General features: G+C 42.1%; 1 protein-coding gene across 12 annotated transcripts in view; it reads left to right on the forward strand.

The window, feature by feature from the left end:
* Positions 1-23,262, forward strand: part of mycbp2 (MYC binding protein 2) — a 62,097-nt gene that overhangs the window by 35,615 nt on the left and 3,220 nt on the right. For 4 of the 12 annotated variants that reach the window (XM_031734500.2, XM_039600223.1, XM_039600220.1 and 1 more), the window contains 38 exons: positions 96-183; positions 262-311; positions 427-599; positions 757-901; positions 1,020-1,226; positions 2,193-2,248; positions 2,327-2,442; positions 2,584-2,681; positions 3,723-3,839; positions 4,457-4,597; positions 6,783-7,007; positions 7,973-8,105; positions 8,203-8,328; positions 10,433-10,612; positions 13,792-15,429; positions 15,517-15,686; positions 15,777-16,024; positions 16,110-16,277; positions 16,783-16,940; positions 17,038-17,237; positions 17,389-17,538; positions 17,622-17,782; positions 17,871-18,027; positions 18,120-18,344; positions 18,447-18,512; positions 18,676-18,915; positions 19,006-19,095; positions 19,182-19,262; positions 19,366-19,632; positions 20,248-20,531; positions 20,621-20,744; positions 20,839-20,958; positions 21,046-21,147; positions 21,241-21,369; positions 21,560-21,692; positions 21,832-21,935; positions 22,742-22,930; positions 23,015-23,122. In XM_031734500.2, the coding sequence (XP_031590360.2) occupies positions 96-183; positions 262-311; positions 427-599; positions 757-901; positions 1,020-1,226; positions 2,193-2,248; positions 2,327-2,442; positions 2,584-2,681; positions 3,723-3,839; positions 4,457-4,597; positions 6,783-7,007; positions 7,973-8,105; positions 8,203-8,328; positions 10,433-10,612; positions 13,792-15,429; positions 15,517-15,686; positions 15,777-16,024; positions 16,110-16,277; positions 16,783-16,940; positions 17,038-17,237; positions 17,389-17,538; positions 17,622-17,782; positions 17,871-18,027; positions 18,120-18,344; positions 18,447-18,512; positions 18,676-18,915; positions 19,006-19,095; positions 19,182-19,262; positions 19,366-19,632; positions 20,248-20,531; positions 20,621-20,744; positions 20,839-20,958; positions 21,046-21,147; positions 21,241-21,369; positions 21,560-21,692; positions 21,832-21,935; positions 22,742-22,930; positions 23,015-23,122 (7,167 nt within the window). The remainder of the gene's footprint in view (positions 1-95; positions 184-261; positions 312-426; positions 600-756; positions 902-1,019; positions 1,227-2,192; positions 2,249-2,326; positions 2,443-2,583; positions 2,682-3,722; positions 3,840-4,456; positions 4,598-6,782; positions 7,008-7,972; positions 8,106-8,202; positions 8,329-10,432; positions 10,613-13,791; positions 15,430-15,516; positions 15,687-15,776; positions 16,025-16,109; positions 16,278-16,782; positions 16,941-17,037; positions 17,238-17,388; positions 17,539-17,621; positions 17,783-17,870; positions 18,028-18,119; positions 18,345-18,446; positions 18,513-18,675; positions 18,916-19,005; positions 19,096-19,181; positions 19,263-19,365; positions 19,633-20,247; positions 20,532-20,620; positions 20,745-20,838; positions 20,959-21,045; positions 21,148-21,240; positions 21,370-21,559; positions 21,693-21,831; positions 21,936-22,741; positions 22,931-23,014; positions 23,123-23,262) is intronic. The other 8 variants (XM_039600221.1, XM_031734502.2, XM_031734504.2 and 5 more) reach the window with 8 other exon arrangements.

The following is a 23,262-nucleotide window of genomic DNA, read 5'->3' on the forward strand; positions in this document are numbered from 1 at the left end:
TTTCTGTGTCCTGTGCCTGCAGTTTTACAGCACTTTGTATGCCATCTGTAAAAAAGTAATAAATACCTTTCTGACAGATGTTTTGTAAATTTCAGGGTATTATCCAACTGGAGAAGGAGTTGGCCTACCTGGGTAGTGTGTGTGCTGCAGCTCTTATGAAGAAAGACTTGGCCCTTCCTATAGGTACAGAAAAAAGTAAAATCAGTGCATTTGAGGCAGCCTTTTGCATAACTCATATAATCATGATTCAATCTTTTGTAGGCAATGAGTTGGAGGAAGATCTTGAGATTCTTGAGGAAGCCTCTCTTCAGGTATATCGTCTTTTGAGTTAAACCTTCCCTTATAATTTATTTAAGCAAAAAAAGCTATCTATCCTAAGCACTCAACTTTCCATTTTAACTTTTGAAACTTTGTGTTGCCACTCAGGTGTGTAAGGCCCACTCAGGGATCCTTGGGAAGGGTCTGGCCTTGTCTCACTCTCCCACCATCCTGGAGGCCCTTGAGGGGAATCTACCCTTGCACATCCAAACCAATGAGCACTCCTTCCTTGAGGACTTCATCACCTGTGTGCAGAATTCAAGTGGGGGACGTCTGGCTAGGTATGTTTCCATCCTTGGATGAGACGGCAAAATTCAGACTGAATGAAAATGACCTCAGAAGAGCAAAATAATATTCATATTGAATTTTAATTCTTTGAAATAAATAATAGTTGGGGTATTACTACATATTCTTTCCCTCTTTGTTTGACCAATGCAGATGGCTACAGCCAGACTCTTATGCAGATCCTCAGAAGACATCCCTGATTCTGAACAAAGATGATATACGCTGTGGGTGGCCAACCACTGTGGTGGTTCAGACCAAAGACCAGTATGGGGATGTGGTGCATGTTCCTAACATGAAGGTCAGGAAAACTCTCTTAAAACAAAAAAGAAACGATGATGTAATTGTGTCTCAAGTGCCAAACCTACAAAAGTAGTTTACTGAATTTGTCAGTCACTGTGTTTATGTTTTGTTTGTAGGTGGAGGTGAAGGCCGTACCTGTTTCACAGAAAAAGTCAGTGCAACCAGAAAATGTGAAGAAGTTGCAGCGACTACCTGGAAGCTGTTCCCCTTCTTCCTCTGGACCCGACCTAACCTTTGGAGGTTTGCCAGTGCCCAAGTTGGAAGCCACCTATGAGCCCATGATTGTGAAAGAGGCTCGATACATTGCTATTACCATGATGAAGGTCAGCATTGTGTAGCTGGGGCACCACTCGCTACCTCACCTGTATATATTAGCCTGTAACTGTAGCTCAAGTTGGAGCTGGGTGGTTAGATTCTGAAATACAACATTTAACATTTGGTAACATTAAATAATAAATATAAAAAAAAAACAGAGCTTCGTTAGAAATGGCTAAAGAAGAATATAACAATATACACCTGCCAGTGAGTACAGATGTAAGCTGAAAAAAAAATGAAAAAACCTTCCACATAACTGTGTATAAATGGATGCGTATGGCCTGTAGCTTGAAGACTATAAAAGCTCCATGTTATTCTAATCCATTTACTGTGTATGAGAATGAGAGAAGGGCATTACAGGGCTTAGAAATTCTTCCACCAAGTGGTTCAGATTAGAGTAGCATTGACAGACTTTTACTGAAGGACGGCTTCTGTGTATCTGAGGAGGATAAAAAAAGTCAAAAATGAATGGCTTACCTTGGGAGTGACAGCCTTTTAGTTTGCTGTATAAAACATTCAAAAAGCCAGTTGTGTGTTTTTGTTGCATGGTAGTAATGGAAAAAAGTGCTCCTTTGCCATCAATCAGAGGCTAGTCACAAGGCTGGTGTTCATGCTCTCCAGCTTATGATGTACTTAAATGGAAAGCCTGTTTCAGTAGCCCAATTATGTCACTTTGAAGGAAGCTAAAGCCAAGCTCACTGACAACTACAGAAGCTGAATTAAAATTACAGTGTGCTAGTTTTTCTTTCAGTTGCTGTAGCGTAATCCATTAATGACTATCTTATTGGTGCCCTGTCTTTCAATTAACCAAACAGCAGTTACACGAAGTGTACAGTGAAAAAAGGCATATTGTTGAACCCATCATGAGTTTGTATCATAGATGGGGAATGTGACTTGACTTAAAAAAAAAAAAAAAAAAAAGGCAAACTAGTGTATTTGCTGTTGCTCTTACATTACATCTGTGTCTGTTTTAGGCATATGAAAACTACTCCTTTGAAGAGCTGCGCTTTGCTTCCCCCACTCCAAAGAGGTAAGACAGTGCAGAAAAAGAACAGACTTTTCACTTTCCACGGAGACGCAGTCTACTTATTGTTCATTGCCCACGCAGACCCAGCGAGAATATGCTCATCCGTGCCAACACTGATGGAACCTACAGTGCCAATTGGACTCCAGGAGCAGTCGGCCTCTATACGATCCACGTCACCATTGATGGCATTGAAATAGGTAATTCAGTCTAAAAGCACGTTCAAAAACCTGGTGCGTTCTCTGAAGTCTTTCCCCATAGAAGCATGAAATTTATGTGGAGGCAATAAATTTCTTGTGAATTTACAAAGTCTAGTTGTAAATCCTTTTTAAATCATTTAGATGCTGGTTTGGAGGTAGAAGTCAAAGACCCTCCCAAAGGCATGATACCACCTGGGACTCAGATGGTCAAGCCAAAAGCTGAGCCTCAGCCTAGCAAGGTGAGTTTTTCTTTTAGTTGACCAACTAGGACATGAACATGAACAAACGTTGAACATGCACCATGCCTGCAGTCATCCAGCAAATGCAACTCAACAGAGATGGCAACAGGATTTCCTGCCAACACCAAATTCTAACTTATTAAACCAGCTGCTTTATGAAGTATGTTGACATCAGTTTCATCAGAAACACAGAGATCCTTTTTTACCTTTTGAAAAGTTTCTTTTTTCCTTTTTTGTTAGTATTTCAGTTCATACTGAGAATTGTATATCACCTCTGTGTAGCTTTTGGCTGTTTGCGCCTCCTCGTTTGGTTTGCTCTGCCGACTAACGATTTGCTGGTTTATAGGAAGCAATGGACCTCAGTGCTAATTAGTCCAGTCCAAGATATTTGGGTCACAAAGTAAACGAGTGAATAAATCCAACTCTTTTACTGTGAGATGGTAGATTCCAGTGTGATGTCCTTTCTTTTGTGATGCCTCTAACTAGATGAAGACAAACATTAAGACTGAGCACTGTGAGTCTGGTTGTTAGGCTCTATCGTGCATGTATACAGACTGTGTACGTTGACGAGTACTTTATACGGTGTAGGAACTGGAAATTGCTTCAGATGCAGAAATTGCATCTACCTGATGTTATGCACGTTGGGGTCATCATCATTTTGTGGCCTTTTGAGTTTTGAAATCCATAATGGGGGAAACAAGCAACAATGTGTGCCTTTTTCAATCACTTGTGTATACTCCTTTTGGACATGTTTTAAAGTTTTGTTTTGGTTTTTTTTTTTTTCTTCATGCATCAGTGTAGATAACACACAACAAACTTCATAACAGGTGCTAATGAAATGAAGCTCCTTAAGATTGGTCATCTTTTGCTGTGTCTGCTTGTACTTGGAAGCGGGCTTTGTCTGGATTAAAGCATGCGATCTATCACTGTCAACTGCTTTCTCCTTTTTCTTTTCCTACTGCTCTTATTGACTTTATTTTTCTGCTTTCTGTTCTTTACCCCTGCCGCTCACGGTCTCCATCTCCCCTCTGCTTCTCTCAGGTCCGCAAATTTGTATCCAAGGACAGCGCAGGCCTGCGTGTGCGTAGTCACCCCTCCCTGCAGAGTGAACAGATAGGCATAGTGCATGTCAATGGCACCATCACTTTCATTGACGAGGTAATTGACTTTAGACCAGGCAGAAGACCGTAATATATAGTATTCTATGTGGAACACCAGGGTCCACTTTTGTTCTGTTTCTGTGTTTCTTCTTGTTTGAATCAATAAGAGCTGACTCATAATTATTGTAAAATCTAGAGGGTTTTTTTCTAGATTAAAGTAATTTTGAGTCTTTTTACATGATTTCTGTAGTTTCTTTGTAATTACCTCTTTCAATAATGATTACTACCTCATAAATTTGTTGCTCTTTATGTTGCTTATTGCTCTTGCAAGGCACTCTGAGGCTCCATAAACAGCTTGAACACCATCTTCATAAATCCAAAGGAGACGATGAATTCTTAAATTACTACACACTTTATAACCGCAATGTAATGTGGCACGTATTGACTCTATTTGTCAGCCCTGCACAATATCTGCTCTCCCATCTTTTGGCGTTAGTACCGGAAACATTCATGTAATGTTTCACCTGCATCCTGCTTCACCATGAGCGTGGCGTTATCTAATTACTTTGGGCAGCCTCAGAGATGCCGTGCGTATGTATAAGGGCACTCCCCTCCTACTTCCCTAGTAACAGGATGGCATGCCTTTGCTCTGCTCTGTTGCTTGTTTTCCCTTAGATCCACAATGATGATGGTGTGTGGCTCAGGCTCAATGATGAAACTGTAAAGAAGTATGTTCCCAACATGAATGGGTACACTGAAGCCTGGTGCCTCTCTTTTAACCAGCACCTGGGCAGGAGCCTACTGGTCCCAGCCGACGTAAGTAGAAGGCGGCCTGCTGAGTAGCCTGTCTCCATTTACGATTAGAGGCTCCTGCACTGTTTATTTTGGGGAAGAGCTCATCTGTGTTGTTTAATGATAACGGCTTTTCAAGGTCTTACCTGGGTTTGTCCTTGAAGCATGGTAAATCATCAGAGTATCTTATCAGAGTGTACCTGTTGGGGTGTTTCTTGCGCATGGAATATCTCGGTATGAAACTTTGACTAACACACTGTGCAAAGGAAACAGCAGCTGTAGTGTGCATGCATTAACTCACGTTTGAAGGCAAAAGGTTTACTGTTACATGACCATCATGTGTTTAGCTGTGGACACTTGGCTCACGTGGTGAGGTAGTATATGTTTTGTGCATTAAAGTAAACCCCAATGCAGGGCCTGTCAGACGAGGAAAAATGTAGTGAAAGAGCACTTGTGAGCTGTTTGACTTTGCTTATTCTGCACTGTTGAGTCTTCATTTACTCATCGCTTCTCACTCACAGTTCATAAAGAGTTGCTCACTGCAGCATGTGATGGCAAGGAGTCCCCCCCCCCCCCACACACATTTTGCTCCATGCCGCAAAAACCACCCAAAAAATGCCACTGACTCAAATGGGTAATTCAACTGGTTATAATTCAAGAAATTCATGCCGTTTTAAATGGGAATGTATCCAGAGATGGTGGTTTTCTGTCATGAAGCAGTCACTGGCCCGTGAAAGGTTTGAGTGGATAATTGTACCTCTACTTCTCTGTAACTCCACCTCTGCATTGGGATGCTTTAGGTGCTAGGAGGCTTCCATGTCTGGTCTCTGTCTGAACAGCATGACACACTACATCATCCAAATGGGGAATTTTTTTGGAAGTTTCTTCTCTGTATGTCTTTATTTTTACATTTTTTTTTTTTTTTTTTTAAAGTCATTTGGTCATGGATTTGGACATGATTGCAATAAGGTGTTGGGAGTGAATTTTCAGTGCCCCTGCAACATTTTTTTTCTTTCTGTTTTGTTTTGTTACTGCTTTTAATTCTGCACTCATTGGCTTATTTCAGTGCTCCACAACTAACTGGCCTGTCTGACAGTAGTCAGAATCTGTCTTCCTAACTTGATTTATCCTGGAAAATCCACAAGAGCCAAGAGCTTTTTTTGTTTTGTTTTGTTTTGTTTTTTTCTTCCAAAAAAATACACGAGAACCTCCCCTTTCCCGTTTTTCTCTCCTTTCTTGAGTCGTCTACTGTTTCTTGACTGTTTTACAATTTGTTGCTCAGAATGTCTTTAATGCTAGCCAAGGAGTCAGGGATATCGGCTTTTTGTCATGGACCCCCTTAACTATATTCCCACCACAGGTGAGTTGTGTGAAGGAGGGAAAATAGTTTGACTGCCCCATAGCCTATCGCCTGTTTCTTTTCTTGTATCCTTGAACCCCTTGTGACTCTGTAGTTGTCCCACAGTGTGAATTTGAGGTATAAGAGGTCAAACTGTATTTGCATGGTTGTCTGTACCGTGATAATACATCATATCGGTGGCTACTGAAGACTCTGCAGTGATCACATTTAGGATTGATAGTAATTGTTTGTATTAAAGCTTGTATGTTGCATGGGGATGAAGATAATAATGTTCAGACTCTTGCATGAGGTCTTGTTTGAAAGGCTTGCCATATCTAGTCCTGTTTCTGTGTGTGCCATAGCATGCCCCCCTTTAACTGAAAATGAGAGCATTTTATTTAAGTTGTTGGTTGTTTTTAACTGGATTACTAAAATGCTAAAGTGAGTGTTTGTCAATTCTTTGTGGGTGAACAGTGTATGTATTTTTAATATCAAGGGGTAAATTGCTCTATGATTTTACTGTGACGACGGATACACTTCCTTTCCAGTTTCGTGCCAAGCTCAGCTGGCTGGCTGCTGTGTGCAGCTTCATAGTTAGTGAACGGATAAGTGAGTTGCATCGGTTTTGTCACTGAACCGTTGGTTAAAAAAAAGCAAATATGCTATTTGAGACCTTAAAGATGGCACTTAATACACGTAAAGAGGGCTGAACTGCATGCTTTTTACAGCATTTCCCTGTGAGGCTGCTAAGTGCTTTTCACCTTCACATTTCTGGGCTTTGTAGTCTGAGCCCTATGCTGGTCTTGAACATTTTTGCAGCCTATTTTATTGATGTGCACTGACTCTAATCCATGCTCTTAACTCTTGCAGGAAGTCAGGGGCCAGTCGGAGGAGAACATAAAGGAGGTGAGCAGCTGCCCTTCCCACGAGGCCCCCATTCGGGTGCAGAACAGAGCAGGGCAGGGCGGCGGTCCGGGGCTTTATAAGGTAGTGAAGACCGGCCCCTCTGGTCACAACATCAGAAGCTGCCCAAACCTTAGGGGTATCCCCATTGGAATGTTAGTTCTTGGCAACAAGGTCAAGGCCATAGGCGAGGTACGCACTCACCCCAAATAATGAAATGTGTTTTCTGTGGCTGGAGCTCAATTATTCAGACTGCTTGGATCAAGCTATATACTGATTTTTAGTAGATTTTGGCCTTCAAATGTAATCTCTCTTTCAAAGGGGAATACATGAGCTGCTTCTGGGTGTGTGTGTGTGTTCTCTATCTTTCTACCCATTCCTGTGGCAGCAACAATTTTCTGCTTGACTTACTAATTCCAGTTTGTCTATGAATCCACTGCAGTTTCAGGGTGTCACATTCAGCTGGCCTGAGGTCTCTCAGTGGAAGCCTAATCACAAAATGCTGGAGCCTTTCTGTGCCTTGACTGTACCTTTCCTGCTCTTGTAACGATTTTTGTCAATATAAGCACCTAAGTTATTTCTTGCCTGGCGATGTGGAGCCTCTCCTCTTTTGGTTATGACCTGTCATTGGCTGTGGTGGTGGTGTGTCATGCTGTTCAGTAGTTTCCTGAGCCTCTACTAGTGTGTGTGGATCTGGGAGATGCTGCCTGCACATACTAATACTTTCATCTGTTTGTGTGTTTTCTGTTTTGTTTTTTGAATTTCCAAAATGATAATATTTCAGGGAGTTGAGAAAACAGTTTCATACATTTACCTTTCAATAAGCTAGCCCTTTCTTAGAGTAAGTTTTGTTTTGACTTTTTTAAAAATTTCAGCTCATCAGTTTTGTCTAGCTGTGTCTGCTGATGCCAAATCAATTTATTGTGATCTGCTGCTCTATATTCTGTATGTGTCAATCAGATGGGATGAATACTTGCATGTCAGTGATCTTGCGTAGAACCATTTGTATACTGGTTTTGTATGTGCAGCAATACGGTGGATGTAGGGTGGGTGAATAAGGAAATTGACTGTAGCTGATTTTGAAAGTGGATTCAAATCTGCTGTTTGTGCGTGTGTGTATGTATGAGCATGGATAAATAGTGTTGCTTATGTATCAGGTGGTCAACTCAGAGGGAACCTGGGTACAGCTGGATAAGAACAGTGTAGTGGAGTTCTGTGAGAGTGATGAAGGAGAGGCCTGGTCACTGGCCAGAGACCGTGGTGGAAACCAATACCTTCGCCACGATGATGGTAGGTGGCGTGGCTGATTAAACAGTTTCTAACCCAGATTTAAGCCCTCCTAGTGTCAGGTTTTGATGAAACAATATTATTAAATTGACTTTTTCAGAGCAAGCATTGCTTGAGCATGGGAACCAGACCCCGCCACCCAGCCCTTTCTCTGTGCAGGCCTTCAACAGAGCCTCAACTTCAAATGGAGCACAGGGCTTTGACTATGGCATCTCCAACAACAAAGGTAAGGTTAGCTTGGAGTAGAGTTAACTTTACAAAAATGCATCATGTGCAGATCACCTTTCCAAGACATAAATTCACTTTGCTTCCTTTTCTTGTTTATCTTGTACTTTATTGTAACAAAGCCTGCAGGACTTTTACTTGCTCTTCTCACTAAAATACTTTCAAATAAACCATTACTCACCAAACGCCACTCTTTGCGTATAAAAATGAAACCATTTAATTCATTTTTGCTATGCAGATATGTTGCTTTATCAAATTTAATTTGTTTATAAACTCAAAAAAAAAAAGAAATTTGCAGTCACAGTGCATACGAGTATCAGACCTTAGTTTAAGTGATGCAGTTGGAGTCGGTCGGTCTTTTCAAATCACAGGCGCCATCTTCCATCTCTTTTTGTTGTGCATGCTTTTTAGTGTGTCTACCTTTTGTTATTTCATGCCTGATATTTCTGCATTGTCAGGCATAAATTTGCTTGCATGGGCCAGTCAGTGTGCCCCTGGTCATTTGGGCTACTAGGGGCTTTGTTTTCAATGTTTGTTTGCAATGTTTTCTACAATATATTGCCAAATACTGCAAACATCACCTAATTAAAGTCAGTGTTTCTGCTACCAAAGTAGCATTTTTTTTTTTTTTTCCAAATAGCTTTGCTCTTTCACAAAAAGGAGGTTGCCCTGTTAGGATTCTTAGACATGCTAATCAGAGAACTCTGGTTACATTATGCACAATGATTGAAGTTGAAGGTTGTTTTACTTGTCTAGATGTCAGATGCAAAAAATCTAATGCACCTGCATAATACCTTTTCTATGCAGATTGTAAACACATTGTCAAGCCTTCGTCTCTAAATGTCTGTTGGCAAGGAGTGCCTATGGATTACCGTTATACTTGGATGTAATGTGCAGAAATGGATGTAGTTGCATCCTTTCAACGGGGGCTTGGGTAATCAATGGTAGTTGGTCGTAAATGTTTGTATTTACCTTGACCTGAAAATTCCTTCCCATTTACGCAAGGTACATAGTCAACCAACCTGTAGAAGCGGTATTAAATCTGTAATTCAATACAGATTATAAAAATAATAAAGTGCTGAAAATATTTACTGAAATGTAGAAAATGTGCGTGGAAATGCACGTCTAGAATTAATACTCAACTAATACAAGCATGTCCAACTAGATTTTACAACTCGTGCATGAGGTGAAAGCCCCCACTGAGCCATCTAATGGAAAGTCTGAATCACTATCCACCTCTGGGTCTGAGCTTTCATGCTGTGAGGCGGCATTATGAGTGGGCTCTGAGTGTGCAGGACAGAGAAACCTTTAAAAAAAGAAATGGTGTGCTGATGGTTATCAGCCCGCACTTTACAATGTATTTTATAGACATTGTTTTAAAAGAACCTCTGGAAATGTGTATCGACCAAGTTTTGCAGCTTGGTGCGCAGTGAAACCTTTCACTAAGGAGACGCTATGCAGTGAGATTTTCCCAAGATGAGAATCTTGGAACATCTTGTGAGGACATGCAGGGTTTTTGTAACACTGAGCCCTAAAATAAAATAATAAAAAGGACAATATACATTTTCCATAAACTGTTAGGAAAAGGGAGGAAGTTCTGCTGTGCTGTGGTGAAAAAAGTACAATTTGTTGTTGCTAATAGGAATGAACCACCACTCTGTAGTTGCTGAAGTTATCTGGTTGTACTCTGATAGAACATACGCTGTACTGGGCAGATTTTTAAAGTAACCAATTTGATTTTTTTTTTCCTTCAACAAAATACTTGTTGGGAGTTGTAGTTTCTTCTTTATATACTTCTTGGCTTGTCTTTTTTTATTTATTTATTTATTTTAAACCTAGGACCATACTAGAACTTTTTGTGCTCAGTTCATCAAGAATAGTATTAAGCCCACCTAGGCTTCATGCTAGTTTCCCAATTCCATCTATGAACACGACTGCTGGGACTCCGGATGCCCATAATAACTCCTCCTCCTCCTCCTCCTCCTGGCCGATGATTGAAATGATTGATAAGAAAAATAGGTGACTGACCTACATCCCCCATTTAGAATCCTTAAACCATAGTAAAAGCTTTAGTTTGTCCCCTTCCTCTGTCTCCATGTTTGCAGGTGACCGGTTGAGTGCCATACTGAATTCCATTCAGTCTGGGCCCTTCCTCTCAGCAGCTCCCTCCTCCTCCATATTTGAGCAAGCTGCCCAACCTCCCTCCTCTTCCTCCCTTGTCCACAGCCCATTTGTGTTTGGACAATCCCCCTCCCAACTGTCTCAGCCACAACCACAGCTTCTGAGTAAGTCTGTCCAGCTTTCTGACAGCGCTTGCTAGCACAGATTTTGATCCTTTTCCTCCCAACTTTTCGTTTCATGGAATTGTAATCTGTTTTTAATTTATCTGTACTTTTGGGGGAGAACAGGATGATATGTGACACATATCAGCACAGATGTGTTGTACGGTGCAGAAATATCCTTAACAAGCCAACAAGTCTATTCCATGCTTAAATCTTGTTTCTTATAAAAAAACAGGTGACATTACCTTTGAATAATCCATGAGCTGGTACTTTCACTTGTTTTCTAAGCAAGATTTCAAGCATTAATAGACTCTATATCCAAGTCAACGGGATATTTTTGCCATGCGCTCAAGTAATTGGCCAAGTTGCTTAATTTTCTGCTTGCTGTGCTTGCTCTCTTGTTTAGCGTGCCTTTTACCCTGTTCTTCATCTGCTTCATTGCTGCTTTGAAATGAAATCTGCATCTTCCATCCTTTAGTAACAGCTTGTTTCACTTTCACCTCAAACAGCCCAGGCTGTGACAGAAAATGCAAACAGAAATCTGAACAGTTGTTTGTTTATAGTAGTTACTAGGTTTTGGGGGATTTTGTTTGTTTGTTTTAAACAATGAACGGCTTAAGCAAAACAAAAAAATCAGCTATTAACTAATGATATTCCACATATACTAAGTTTGCGCTTGAAGTGGATAATTCAAATTTTTAAAAGCCCTGCAATTCAAAAGACACTGTCTTGTAACACCATCCAAAATCAGTTCACATGTCTCTAATATTTTCTGCCTGTGTAGCACCCTTTCTCCCTGTTGGTCTTTTCCTCTGCTCTACTGCGTCCTGTCTACTTGTTGTTTTTTTAAATCTGTTATCTATTTGTTACGGAGCCCTGAAGATGTCATGGAGAGCAGGGAAATGTTGTTGTTTTGTTTTTTTTTGTTGTTTTTTTTAAATGCTCAACTTCTTAATTTATGTATACTAGCAATCTTCCAACCTCAAATAATTTTATAATGGCCACCTTTTCTAAATGAAACTAAATAAATAACATTACTGAAAACATTGTATCAACTCAGAGATGGATGAACTATGAAGGAAGTTCAACAAAGTCAAGCTTTCTTTGCGTTAGCTGGCTTGACGAAACCTAAAACCCCAGTCGGAGATGATGAGTTTCATGACCATGGTTGTCACATGTGTCTGTTATGCTGGATTTTCTGCTTCGTGTTCTGTGTTCACATAAAAAGGGATGTTTTGTATAAGAATATTTCCTCTTGGGAAATGCATGTACCTTCCAAAGACAATGCAGTGCACAGTGCTGTAACTTTATGGCTGGGCTTCATTCATGATGATAAGGTGTAGGTTAACAAGTTGCATTTGCCAAGTAGAGAATCTTGTACTTTAAAACATGCTGAAAATGAAAGAACTGGTTAAAACATGGCACTTCCAGTCGATTTCCAAACTTTATTTGAAACTGAACATAATTTGGTCTGGACCACATTAGGTTCAGCATAAGTTTACAATGGTGATCTAGCCAGGTAAGAAGTGGCTCACTTTCATGATACTGAAAAATGTGGCTTTGAGCTCGACATAGCTCACTAATCTATTAATCTTCCTTTTTCGTAGGGCAATCCGATCTTCACAATCAATGCCTTTCCAGGAAATACAGAGTTTTAAATAAAGTGAATATCCCAACCCCCCCGAAAATAAGTATCTGCCTTGTAACCAAGTATCTTAAGCAGTTAAACTATGATTGAGTTGCATAACTTTGTCCATGACATTTACAGGGTTCTTTGTTTTTCTGTTATTCTTCTATAAGTGTGCATTTCTACACACCAGTCAGTTTGTCTGTCTGTCGATTCCCTCATCACTGTAACATGTTGTCCTTTTGCCACTTTCTACTTCACCTCCTTGACTCCATTGCCTCTATGCCTTCTTTCTTTTTCTCTGCGGTGGCCTCCTTGCATTCCATGTCTTGTTTGTTTACCTGCTCCACTGTTTTCCGCTGTAGATGGTTCATCATGCAGCCTTGCTTCTCGCGAACGTGTGCACAAAAGCAATGTGTCCGTGGCTGGGCATGGTACTGCTCTCTCATCTCTCGCTCTGAGGCAAAAGGGTGGGTAATCACATCATGCATCATGCCTCCCCTCAGACTGAACAGAGGGTTGGTAGGAACTCAAGTCTGCTCTGTGGTGAATCGAGGGCTTTGTGCTCAACTTTGGGGGGGGAATTATGTTAGTGCGAAGCTTTAAATTATGGTGCTGAATTTAAAATATTTAGTCTAATGGGAAGAAAATTGAGGAAAAACTGCATTTAAGACTTATTCAGTGTTACACATGATTTTAAAGTCAGTTAGAAAAATAAGAATTTCAAAGCTGTTCATTGAATAGACATTTTTTGGATATTTGTAGCTGGTATATAATTACTTAGTTTCTGGTCAATACCAAGGTTATTTCTAGTATTATTAGGAGTGGTCCCTGAACTGGGCTGAGATTCATCTTTCATCAGTGCTTCCATTATCCAGTAGCAGTCTCAGTTGCAAAACATCTAGATCAGAGGTGTCAAACATTAGGGCCAGGGGCCAGAACTGGCTCAGTAAAGACTCCAATCAGGGTCAGTGCATGGCTTTGGACAATGTTATCCTACTGATAAATGATTGATTCGGCTATTGCTGTTTATACTACGCCACAGTAATTAAGTAATGGATAATTTTTTTTTTTAATTCAGTTTTTACAATGGGTGCACAGTAAGTGGATTTTTATTTTTTTATCAGTGTTAAAGAAAATGAACAAAATTTATTATCATTTTAAAAAACCGAGACATGTTTAAAAATCACACCTTTTCGTATATATTAAGATATCTCAGGCATTTTAAATGTGTAGTTAAACTGACACTGCCTGAAATGGTCCAGCCTGTTTAAGATCAACATGGGCTGCATGGCCCCATGACATGACATGAGTTTGACAACCCTGATCTAGATGGTGACATAAAAGTCACTAGTTTGTTTTAATAAATTGTATCACTGCCATTTACATTAAAAGACATAACATCTTTCACATTCCTGACATTAGCTCTCTTTTTACTCTTCATTCAGTTTTTCTGTACCTTTCTTTGTTTTTCTTATTACATTTTTGTTTTTCACTCTTACCAGTGATGATACCTTTTTTGTGGTGTAACTGAGTTTCACCTGTTAATGTTTAGGTGAGCGAGGGAACCTCATGCCTGGTGCACGGCCGATGTCCCCAGCCTCCAAACACCGTCAGGAGAATCGCTCAGCCAAACAGGAGAGCCGCGGAAGTCGCTCCTCTGAGCAGAGCAGGGTCAAAACAAGTGAGGGTGGACTGACCGCTAGCGAGGCCCTTATACTGCGGTCAGACACGGCCAAACTGAGGTCTGACTCGCACAGCCGCTCCCACTCGCCCAATCACAACACACTCCAGGCTCTAAAGGCAGATGGTAGAACTTCAGGAAATCGGTCCGAGTCTCCGAATCCTGGCTCTCGCTCTTCCTCTCCCAAACAAAAAAGTATATCCACGTCAGGCAGGTCTAGCCCCTCCAGCAACTCTTCCCAGCACTCTTCTTCAACCCACCATGACAAGAACCTCCCACCTAAAGTTAGCCCTTCGTCCAAAGCCCAGCTCGATCCTCCAAGAGAGAGATCCAAATCAGACTCTTATACTCTGGACCCAGACACACTGAGAAAGAAGAAGATTCCCCTTACAGAGCCACTTAGGGGCAGATCTACCTCCCCCAAACCTAAACTGTCTCCTAAAGACCCAAATAAAGGGATGACCGGCAACGCAGAGAACCGTGTACCCTCACCACATGTTACCCAAGAGAACTTGCACAGTGAAGTCGTGGAGGTCTGCACCTCTAGCGCTCTCCTCTCCAATGAGGATGTCAATGATGAGAATGTGGAGCTCCGTAATGCTGAAGAAGGTTCGTGTAAGGTGCACTTCAGCATCGGCAAAGCCCCTGTCGAAGAGGAACTAAAGAGCCGCTCTTCACCCAAAGTCAGCCGCAAAACCTCCAGTCGACACACGCGTTCTAAAAAGGACAAATCCGGGCCTCTGTTTAAAGGAGAGGGCACAACTAGGATCACAGAACCTGCCAAACAGGCCATGTCTCCCTCTGTGGCTGAATGTGCACGCGCAGTCTTTGCAGCATTCCTGTGGCATGAAGGCATTGTCCATGATGCCATGGCCTGCTCCTCCTTCCTCAAGTTCAACCCAGACTTAACCAAAGAGCATGCCCCCATTCGCAGCTCCCTGGGAGGACAGGGCGCTGAGGAGAAGGAGAGCAAATTAAAGAATCGCCACTCCTTGGAGATTTCCTCTGCACTTAACATGTTTAATATTGCCCCACATGGCCCAGACATCTCCAAAATGGGCAGCATCAACAAAAACAAGGTGCTGTCTATGTTGAAGGAACCTCCGCTGCCAGAGAAGTGTGAGGATGGAAAAGGAGAATCCATTTCCTATGAAATGACTTCCCATCCCTCTATGAGGGCAAAATCAATCTTACCATTAACACTGCAGCATTTGGTTGCATTCTGGGAAGACATTTCTATGGCCACCATCAAGGCAGCAACTCAGAACATGATCTTCCCCAGTCCGGGATCCAGTGCCATCTTAAAAAAGAAAGAGCATGAGAAAGACAGTAAAAAGGCAAAGAAGGAGAAAAAGAAAAGGGAAAAGGCAGAGGTGCGTCCAAGAGGGAATCTGTTTGGAGAGATGGCCCAACTTGCGATGGGTGGACCGGAGAAAGATACCATCTGTGAGCTGTGTGGAGAATCGCACCCTTACCCTGTCACGTACCATATGAGGCAGGCTCATCCAGGTACAGTCAGTGGTATCTTGTAACACACTTTAAATTGTAAATCCTTTTCATGTTTCTTAACATCCCTCCTTTGTGTTATTATGCCAGGCTGTGGCCGCTATGCAGGTGGTCAGGGCTACAACAGTATTGGCCACTTCTGTGGTGGTTGGGCTGGAAACTGTGGAGACGGCGGCATAGGAGGCAGCACCTGGTACCTGGTGTGTGATCGCTGTCGGGAGAAATACCTCAGAGAGAAACAGACTGCTGCCCGGGAGAAGGTACTGTTTTAAATCTTCCTCCTTGAATCAGATTCTGACATCATACTGACTTCCATGAAATAAACTCCATTGTTTTCCTTTGTTTTCCAGGTGAAGCAGTCAAGGAAGAAACCTCTGCAGGTGAAGACTCCAAGGGCGCTGCCCACTATGGAGGCCCACCAGGTGATTCGGGCCAACGCATTGTTCCTACTGTCCCTCAGCAGTGCAGCCGAACCGAGCATGCTGTGCCATCACCCTCCTCGGCCTCTTCATTCCCACCTCCTCCCCAGCCTGAAGGAGGGTGTCTCAGAAGAACTCCCCAATAAAATGGGCTGCCTCTACCTACAGACACTAGCTAGGTAATTACAAGCTCGGACATAGAAAAGAAAACCTTACGGTGATGTGTGCTCATAAAGATTTGAGTCTCTCACTCTCTTCCTTTAGACAACACACTGAGAACTTCGGAGCCTACCAAGATGATAACCTCTTCCAAGATGAGATGAGGTATCTACGCTCAACATCTGTTCCCGCGCCCTATATTTCAGTCACCCCTGACGCCTGCCCCAATGTGTTTGAGGAACCGGAGAGCAACATGAAATCAATGCCACCCAGGTAATTGACAATGAATTCAATTTTTACTTATTTTATTTAAAAGAAGAGTTAATTGCAGCTGTGATTTCCTATTACAGAGATTTTTTTTTCTTTTTTGGTTTATATGTTAGGTTATTTGTTTCCACATTGTTATTCATAACTGACCAACAGATGATGCAATTGTACCAATAGACACTGTTTGCACAAGTTGTTCCCAGCTTCTGTCTCTCCCCAGCACATTCTGACAGCCAGCACACTTAATTAAAAACATCCGCCTCTGTCATGGCAATCCACATCTTAAATTGTACAAAGAAGGCTTTGTGTTTATGTAAAAGTTTTTTGGTTTTTTTGGTTTTGTTTATTGTTAACATCTATACATTCATCCGTCCCTTCCTCCCACAGCTTCAGTAGCTGCTGAACATGTCCATGTACTCTTCTGTCAGCCAACACTTTGATATTGTGTTTAAAGTAATGTCCTTAAAAATATTTAAGGGGTGAACAGCATTTCTTTGTTTGTGTCTTTTAGTCTCGAGACCAGTCCGATCACAGACAGTGACACAGCTAAGCGGACGGTGTTTCAGCGGTCTTACTCAGTTGTCGCATCAGAATATGACAAGCAACATTCACCCTCTCCAGCACGGGTCAAAGCTGTGCCCAGACGCAGGGTCCATAGTGGTGATGCAGGTAATCGCGTCTTGTCATTTCAAAAAGTGCTTATTGGTCCTTCCAGAGTGAGTTACAGCACCGTGTGTATAAATAAACGACTTTGTCTTCTGTACAGAAGTTGGCTCTTCCCTGTTACGTCACCCATCCCCTGAACTATCCCGGCTGATCTCAGCCCACGGCTCCCTCAGTAAGGGTGAGAGGAACTTCCAGTGGCCCGTCCTGGCTTTTGTTATCCAGCACCATGACCTGGAGGGCCTAGAGGTGGCCATGAAGCATGCACTGAGGAAGTCTGCCTGCAGGGTGTTTGCCATGGAGGTAAAGTTGTCTGAATATCACAACTCAGTCTTGCCTTAATTATTGTTTTAATTACGCAGCAGTATCTTGGGTTCGTAGGCAAGTATTTTGATATTACTCCCATTTCTATATTATAATAAGACTAATACATTTTTTTTCATTTCCCTGTCAGGCATTCAACTGGCTGCTGTGCAATGTGATCCAGACCACCTCTCTGCATGATATTCTCTGGCATTTTGTAGCATCTCTCACACCATCACCATTTGAACCTGAGGATGAGGAAGACGATGAGAATAAGGGGAACAAAGAAAATTTGGAACAGGTAACGAGTTGTTTAAAGTTACGGAGGGTGATAAGAAGGTGGCTTTACTGTACTTTCTAATTATGAACATCGACTCGGCACAGGAGCGAGACCTTGGCGTTTGCGAACACCCTCTGTCTGACATTGTTATTGCTGGGGAAGCAGCTCATCCTCTGCCCCACACCTTCCACCGCCTCCTTCAGACCATCTCTGACCTCATGATGTCACTTCCTAGTGGCAGCTCACTACAGCAGATGGCACTCAGGTACAGTTTCTCCTTTGTGCCTCCTTTTGTAATTATAGCAGCTCTGAGCTTCTGTGGGAATATAAATGATTGTGACTCTTTGTTTAAGGTGCTGGAGTCTCAAGTTCAAGCAGTCCGACCACCAGTTCCTCCACCAGAGCAATGTTTTCCATCACATCAATAATATCCTATCCAAGTCAGATGATGGAGACAGTGAGGAAAGCTTCAACATCAGCGTGCAGTCCGGATATGAAGCAATGAGCCAGGCAAGAAAATTAACAGCGTATTTAGCAGTCAGCACCTAAGCTTACTCATCTGTCATGATTTAACTTGATAAATACGTTTGTACCTCATACAGGATCTCTGCCTGGTCACCTGTTTGAAGGACCTGACCAGTGTAGTAGACATCAAGACGTCCAGTCGCCCTGCCATGATCGGCAGCCTAACAGATGGCTCCACCGAGACCTTCTGGGAGTCTGGAGATGAAGACAAAAACAAAACCAAGAGCATCACCATCAGCTGTGTGAAAGGCATAAACGCTGTTAAGGTGTCTGTTCATGTGGACAACTCCAGGGACATTGGGGTAAGCAGGCAACGGCACAACAAGCGTTTAAATGTGTTGTGGTTAAATCCCTGCTTATGCAACAGTTTCCTGACAAAATTCTTTTTTCCTTTATATTTACAGAACAAAGTTACTTCTGTGACATTCCTGTGTGGGAAAGCAATAGAAGACCTCTGCAGAATCAAGCAGGTATCTATAATTTAACTTGCTTCACAGTGAATGGCTCTTGTTTTCTGGGCTGCATATACTGTTTACTTACTTCTATATTATTCTCCTTTTGAAATAAGGAATAAGAAACAACAAATCATCAAATAACATGGCAGTTCTCTACCTTTCTGCGATTCTGTCACAGGCTGACCTCGACTCGCGTCACATGGGCTGGGTGACGAGTGAGCTTCCTGGAGGGGATCATCATGTGATCAAGGTGGAATTGAAGGGTCCTGAAAACACCCTGAGAGTACGTCAGGTGAAGGTCCTCGGTTGGAAAGACGGTGAAGCCATCAAGATACCGGGACAAATCTCAGCCAGCATGGCCCAGCAGAAGAACTGTGAAGCTGAGACTCTCAGAGTTTTCCGCTTAATCACCTCACAGGTCTGCTCATCTGCCTTTTTCCACATACCTGCAATTAGCTCTAAACTCTTGTAAGCATTTCTTTTTCTTAACCTTTGTTTGTGAATGTAGGTGTTTGGAAAACTAATCTGTGGAGATGCAGAGCCAACTCCAGAGCAGGAGGAGAAAAACCTGCTTTCGTCTCCAGAGGGAGAAGACAAGGTCAGCACTCTTGTAATTTGACTGTTTGTTTAGTGGCCTTAAAACCTGATGTTTTATACGTGCTCATCTTGCATTTCTGTGAACAGGCACCTTCTGACGCTGACCTCAAGGAGCACATGGTGGGAATCATTTTCAGCAGGAGCAAACTGACCAACCTGCAGAAACAGGTCAATAGCAATTTCACTTTAAACCTTTCAACAGTGAAATTCCGTTGTCATTTCGTGGAAATATTACTTCGGTCAGCTAACCCCAGTGGTGTGACATTTTCAGGTTTGTGCACACATCGTTCAAGCAATCCGCATGGAGGCAACGCGTGTGAGAGAGGAGTGGGAACACGCCATCTCTAGCAAAGAGAATGCCAACTCTCAGCCCAGCGACGATGACGCCTCCTCTGACGCCTACTGCTTTGAGCTCCTGTCCATGGTCCTGGCTCTGAGCGGCTCCAACGTCGGCCGCCAGTACCTGGCCCAGCAGCTCACGCTCATGCAGGACCTGTTTTCTCTGCTGCACACAGCTTCTCCAAGAGTACAGAGACAGGTGGGAGAGGATGTAAACAAAACAAAAAAACCTTTCAGTTTAATGATCAGAGGAAACTTGTGCGGCTTTCTTGTAAATAGATTTACATTAGCATAGATTGTGTATTGATTATTCTGTGAGTATTTTGAAAGCTGCTTAGTGTAGTTAGTTTTAAGTTTGGCGGCTTGGACAGTTCCTGCTGTTGTGCTGCCACCTTCTGGCACTCAGTGGAATTACATGATTTGGCAGTGTGACTGTTCATCTCTGTTCTACCATTTACAGACAATATTGGGACCCATCTAATTATTCCTTATGAGTGCCTTTAGGGTTTACAAAAACAAAACTTTAAACAAACTACTGTGGTTTAATTTTTGTGTTAAATGTTGACAATAAAAAAGATTTTCAGTTGACAGAATCGCTCACTGTTGGCACCGGTGTGGTGAAGAAATCAGATGAAGATCCAACTAGAACAAAGACGTCTATAAATTCTGTCTTTAAATGACTGTAAATTTTGGTGTAGAGTCACTTTGTCATAAAAGGTTTTAAGATACTTGTGTTTACAGATATTTATGTAAATACCTTGTGAGCCTGTTGAAAATATAATCTTGCTTACCATCTGATTTGACCACTTCTCAGGTGACTTCACTGCTTAGACGTGTCCTGCCGGAGGTGACGCCTGTGCGTCTTGCTAGCATCATTGGGGTGAAGGCTCTGCCACCGGCAGACATCAGTGACATCATTCACTCCACAGAGAAAGGCGACTGGAACAAGCTTGGCATCCTGGACATGTTCCTGGGCTGCATCGCAAAAGCCCTCACTGTGCAGCTGAAAGCCAAAGGCACCACGATCTCTGGTGCAGCCGGAATGACGGCAGGAAAAGGGGTCACCACAGTCACGCTTCCAATGATCTTTAACTCCAGGTAAGGGTCTGTCTTTTTTAAAATTTGGGATGCTTGAAATTTCCTGTGGTGTAGTTCCTGAAAAATGACAGCTGTGTTATATTCTTAAGCATGTCGCCCCCTCCTGTTATGCTCAGCTATATCCGCAGAGGGGAGAGCCACTGGTGGATGAAAGGCTCCACTCCTCCACAGATTGCGGAGATCATCATAAAGTTGGTTAAAGACATGGCAGCTGTAAGTTTTTGCTGACTTTTTAAGCCATCTCTTGTTTCACGCTGTGTTAAATTTCTTATGTGGTAAAATTACCTCTACATTACCTCTTTATTAGGGGCACCTTTCAGACGCTTGGTCCAGAGTTACCAAAAATGCAATAGCTGAGACCATCATAGCACTGACCAAAATGGAGGAGGAGCATAGGTCTCCTGTACGCTGTATTGCAACCACAAGGGTATGAAAATTTTGTCATAAGCAATTATATAACCTCTTAAAAATACTGTGTATTTATTATATATCATGTTCCTTTGCTGTTACCTAGCTCTGGCTGGCCTTGGCATCACTGTGTGTGCTGGACCAAGATCACGTAGACAGGCTGTCCTCTGGTCGCTGGATGGGCAAAGATGGCCAGCAGAAGCAGATGGTGAGAAAAAGCTTAAAGCTACACTGTATGACAAATTATTAAAGACAGATCATCAAAAGAGTAATTATTCATTTCCTCGTCATGTGTCTGCAGCCCATGTGTGACAACCATGATGATGGTGAGACAGCAGCCATCATCCTGTGTAACATATGTGGGAACCTTTGCACTGACTGTGACCGCTTCCTCCACCTGCACAGACGCACACGCTCTCACCAGAGACAGGTGAGGTTTAATTTATTACTAGAGACAAATAAAGACAAATTAAATGATATTAAGTAGCCGCTCAGTTGGGGAGCTTTAAGTATAATCAATTACTCAATATATGACAATATTTCACCCAATAACAAGCAGTTGAGGCACTGGACATAATTTTTCTTGCAGTGTACAATCAATCATTTTTAATGTGTTTTAGGTGTTTAAAGAGGAAGAGGAGGCCATAAAGGTGGATCTTCATGAAGGCTGTGGGAGGACCAAGCTGTTCTGGCTCATGGCTCTGGCTGACTCAAAGACTATGAAGGCCATGGTGGAGTTCAGAGAGCACACAGGTAACACTAAAATGGGCTTTGTTGGGTAACTTTCCATATATATGGCCATACCAGTAAGCTGATAAAGTGACTTCTACTGAAGCTGCATTTTCAGGGCTTTCATCTATTCCTATTTTGACCAAGCCTAATAATTTTGTAGGTAAACCAACGTCCAGCAGCTCAGATGCCTGCAGGTTCTGTGGCACGAGAAATGGGACCGAGCTGTCTGCAGTGGGTAGCGTCTGCTCAGATCCAGACTGCCAGGTACCACGCTTGATCTATGGCATGAAATCTCAGTCTCTGTGCTTGTCGTCTATACAGATGAACTGAGGGGTTTATTAAAACTGTGAGCACCTGGTTTAGTTTCAAAACAATAGGTAAATAATCTTTTTCCAAAATGCGTGCATCAAAGCACCTGTTTCGATTTAATTCAGTTTTATTTATAGTGTTAAATCACAACAACAGTTGCCTCAAGGCACTTAGAGCAAATCTTAACGAACAAAATTGCAAAAAAACCCAAACAATTAAAACCCTGAATTTTTATATTCTAATGTCACCATTTAACTCACAGATGATTATCTGTTGGTTTGTATTAGGACCTGTGGTTTAATCAGTTGGCTAGAATTGTAATTTCTCCAGGAAAAAAAAATTGAGGAGTAGTAGTTTTTGTTTTTTTTTTCATTAATTTATGGTTTCCATAAAAAATTGTTATAGAATATTTTAAATGTCCCTTGAGCTGCACCTAAAGGTCCTCAGTTGTGTCTAAAAGACTTCTCTGGAGTGAGCCTTACAAATACTGGATGAGGAGTTGTAGGTTTTGCAGAAACTTGCTAACAACCAAATGAAAAATTTAGCTTCAGAGCTGATTTCCTTTGTAAAATTTAAGATGAGAAATGAGCCTTGAAAAATCCCTTCACCCCTAGTTTTAGGGTAATTTGTGTGTTTTCCATTTTTGTTACAAATAAATAGAAAAATCATAGAAATAAATCAGCTAAGCTTAGCCCAGGCTGAATTTCAGATATTTTGTGCTGTACTTCCTAACACTAACCAACTCTTCTGTCTCCACTCAGGAGTACGCTAAACTGGCGTGCAGTAAGACTCATCCCTGCGGACACCCTTGTGGAGGAGTCAAAAACGAGGATAGCTGCCTGCCATGTCTGCATGGCTGTGACAAGAACACGGGCTGCCTGAAACAGGATGCGGATGACATGTGTATGATCTGCTTCACTGAAGCCCTGTCTGCTGCTCCTGCTATACAGGTAGCTCTTTGTTCATTAAAAGCGTCACATCTGGATTTAAATTTGTCCTCCTGTTTAATGTTTAACTTTTTGATCCGTTTCCAGCTGGACTGCACTCACGTGTTCCACCTTCAGTGCACTCGGCGTGTTCTTGAAAATCGCTGGCTGGGGCCTCGGATCACATTTGGATTCATGTTATGTCCCATTTGCAAGGTAAAATGCTACTTGACCCTCTCTGACTTACAGGAAGACAAAGGGACTGAACTATTTTCACCACACCTAAATTTTGATTGACTCAAGTTTGTTTAAGTGCTTTGTTGAAAAAAACGTTTCCCTCCCATACTGAGACTGCT

This window comes from Oreochromis aureus, linkage group 16 (assembly GCF_013358895.1).
Source record: "Oreochromis aureus strain Israel breed Guangdong linkage group 16, ZZ_aureus, whole genome shotgun sequence".
Taxonomy (NCBI): domain Eukaryota; kingdom Metazoa; phylum Chordata; class Actinopteri; order Cichliformes; family Cichlidae; genus Oreochromis; species Oreochromis aureus.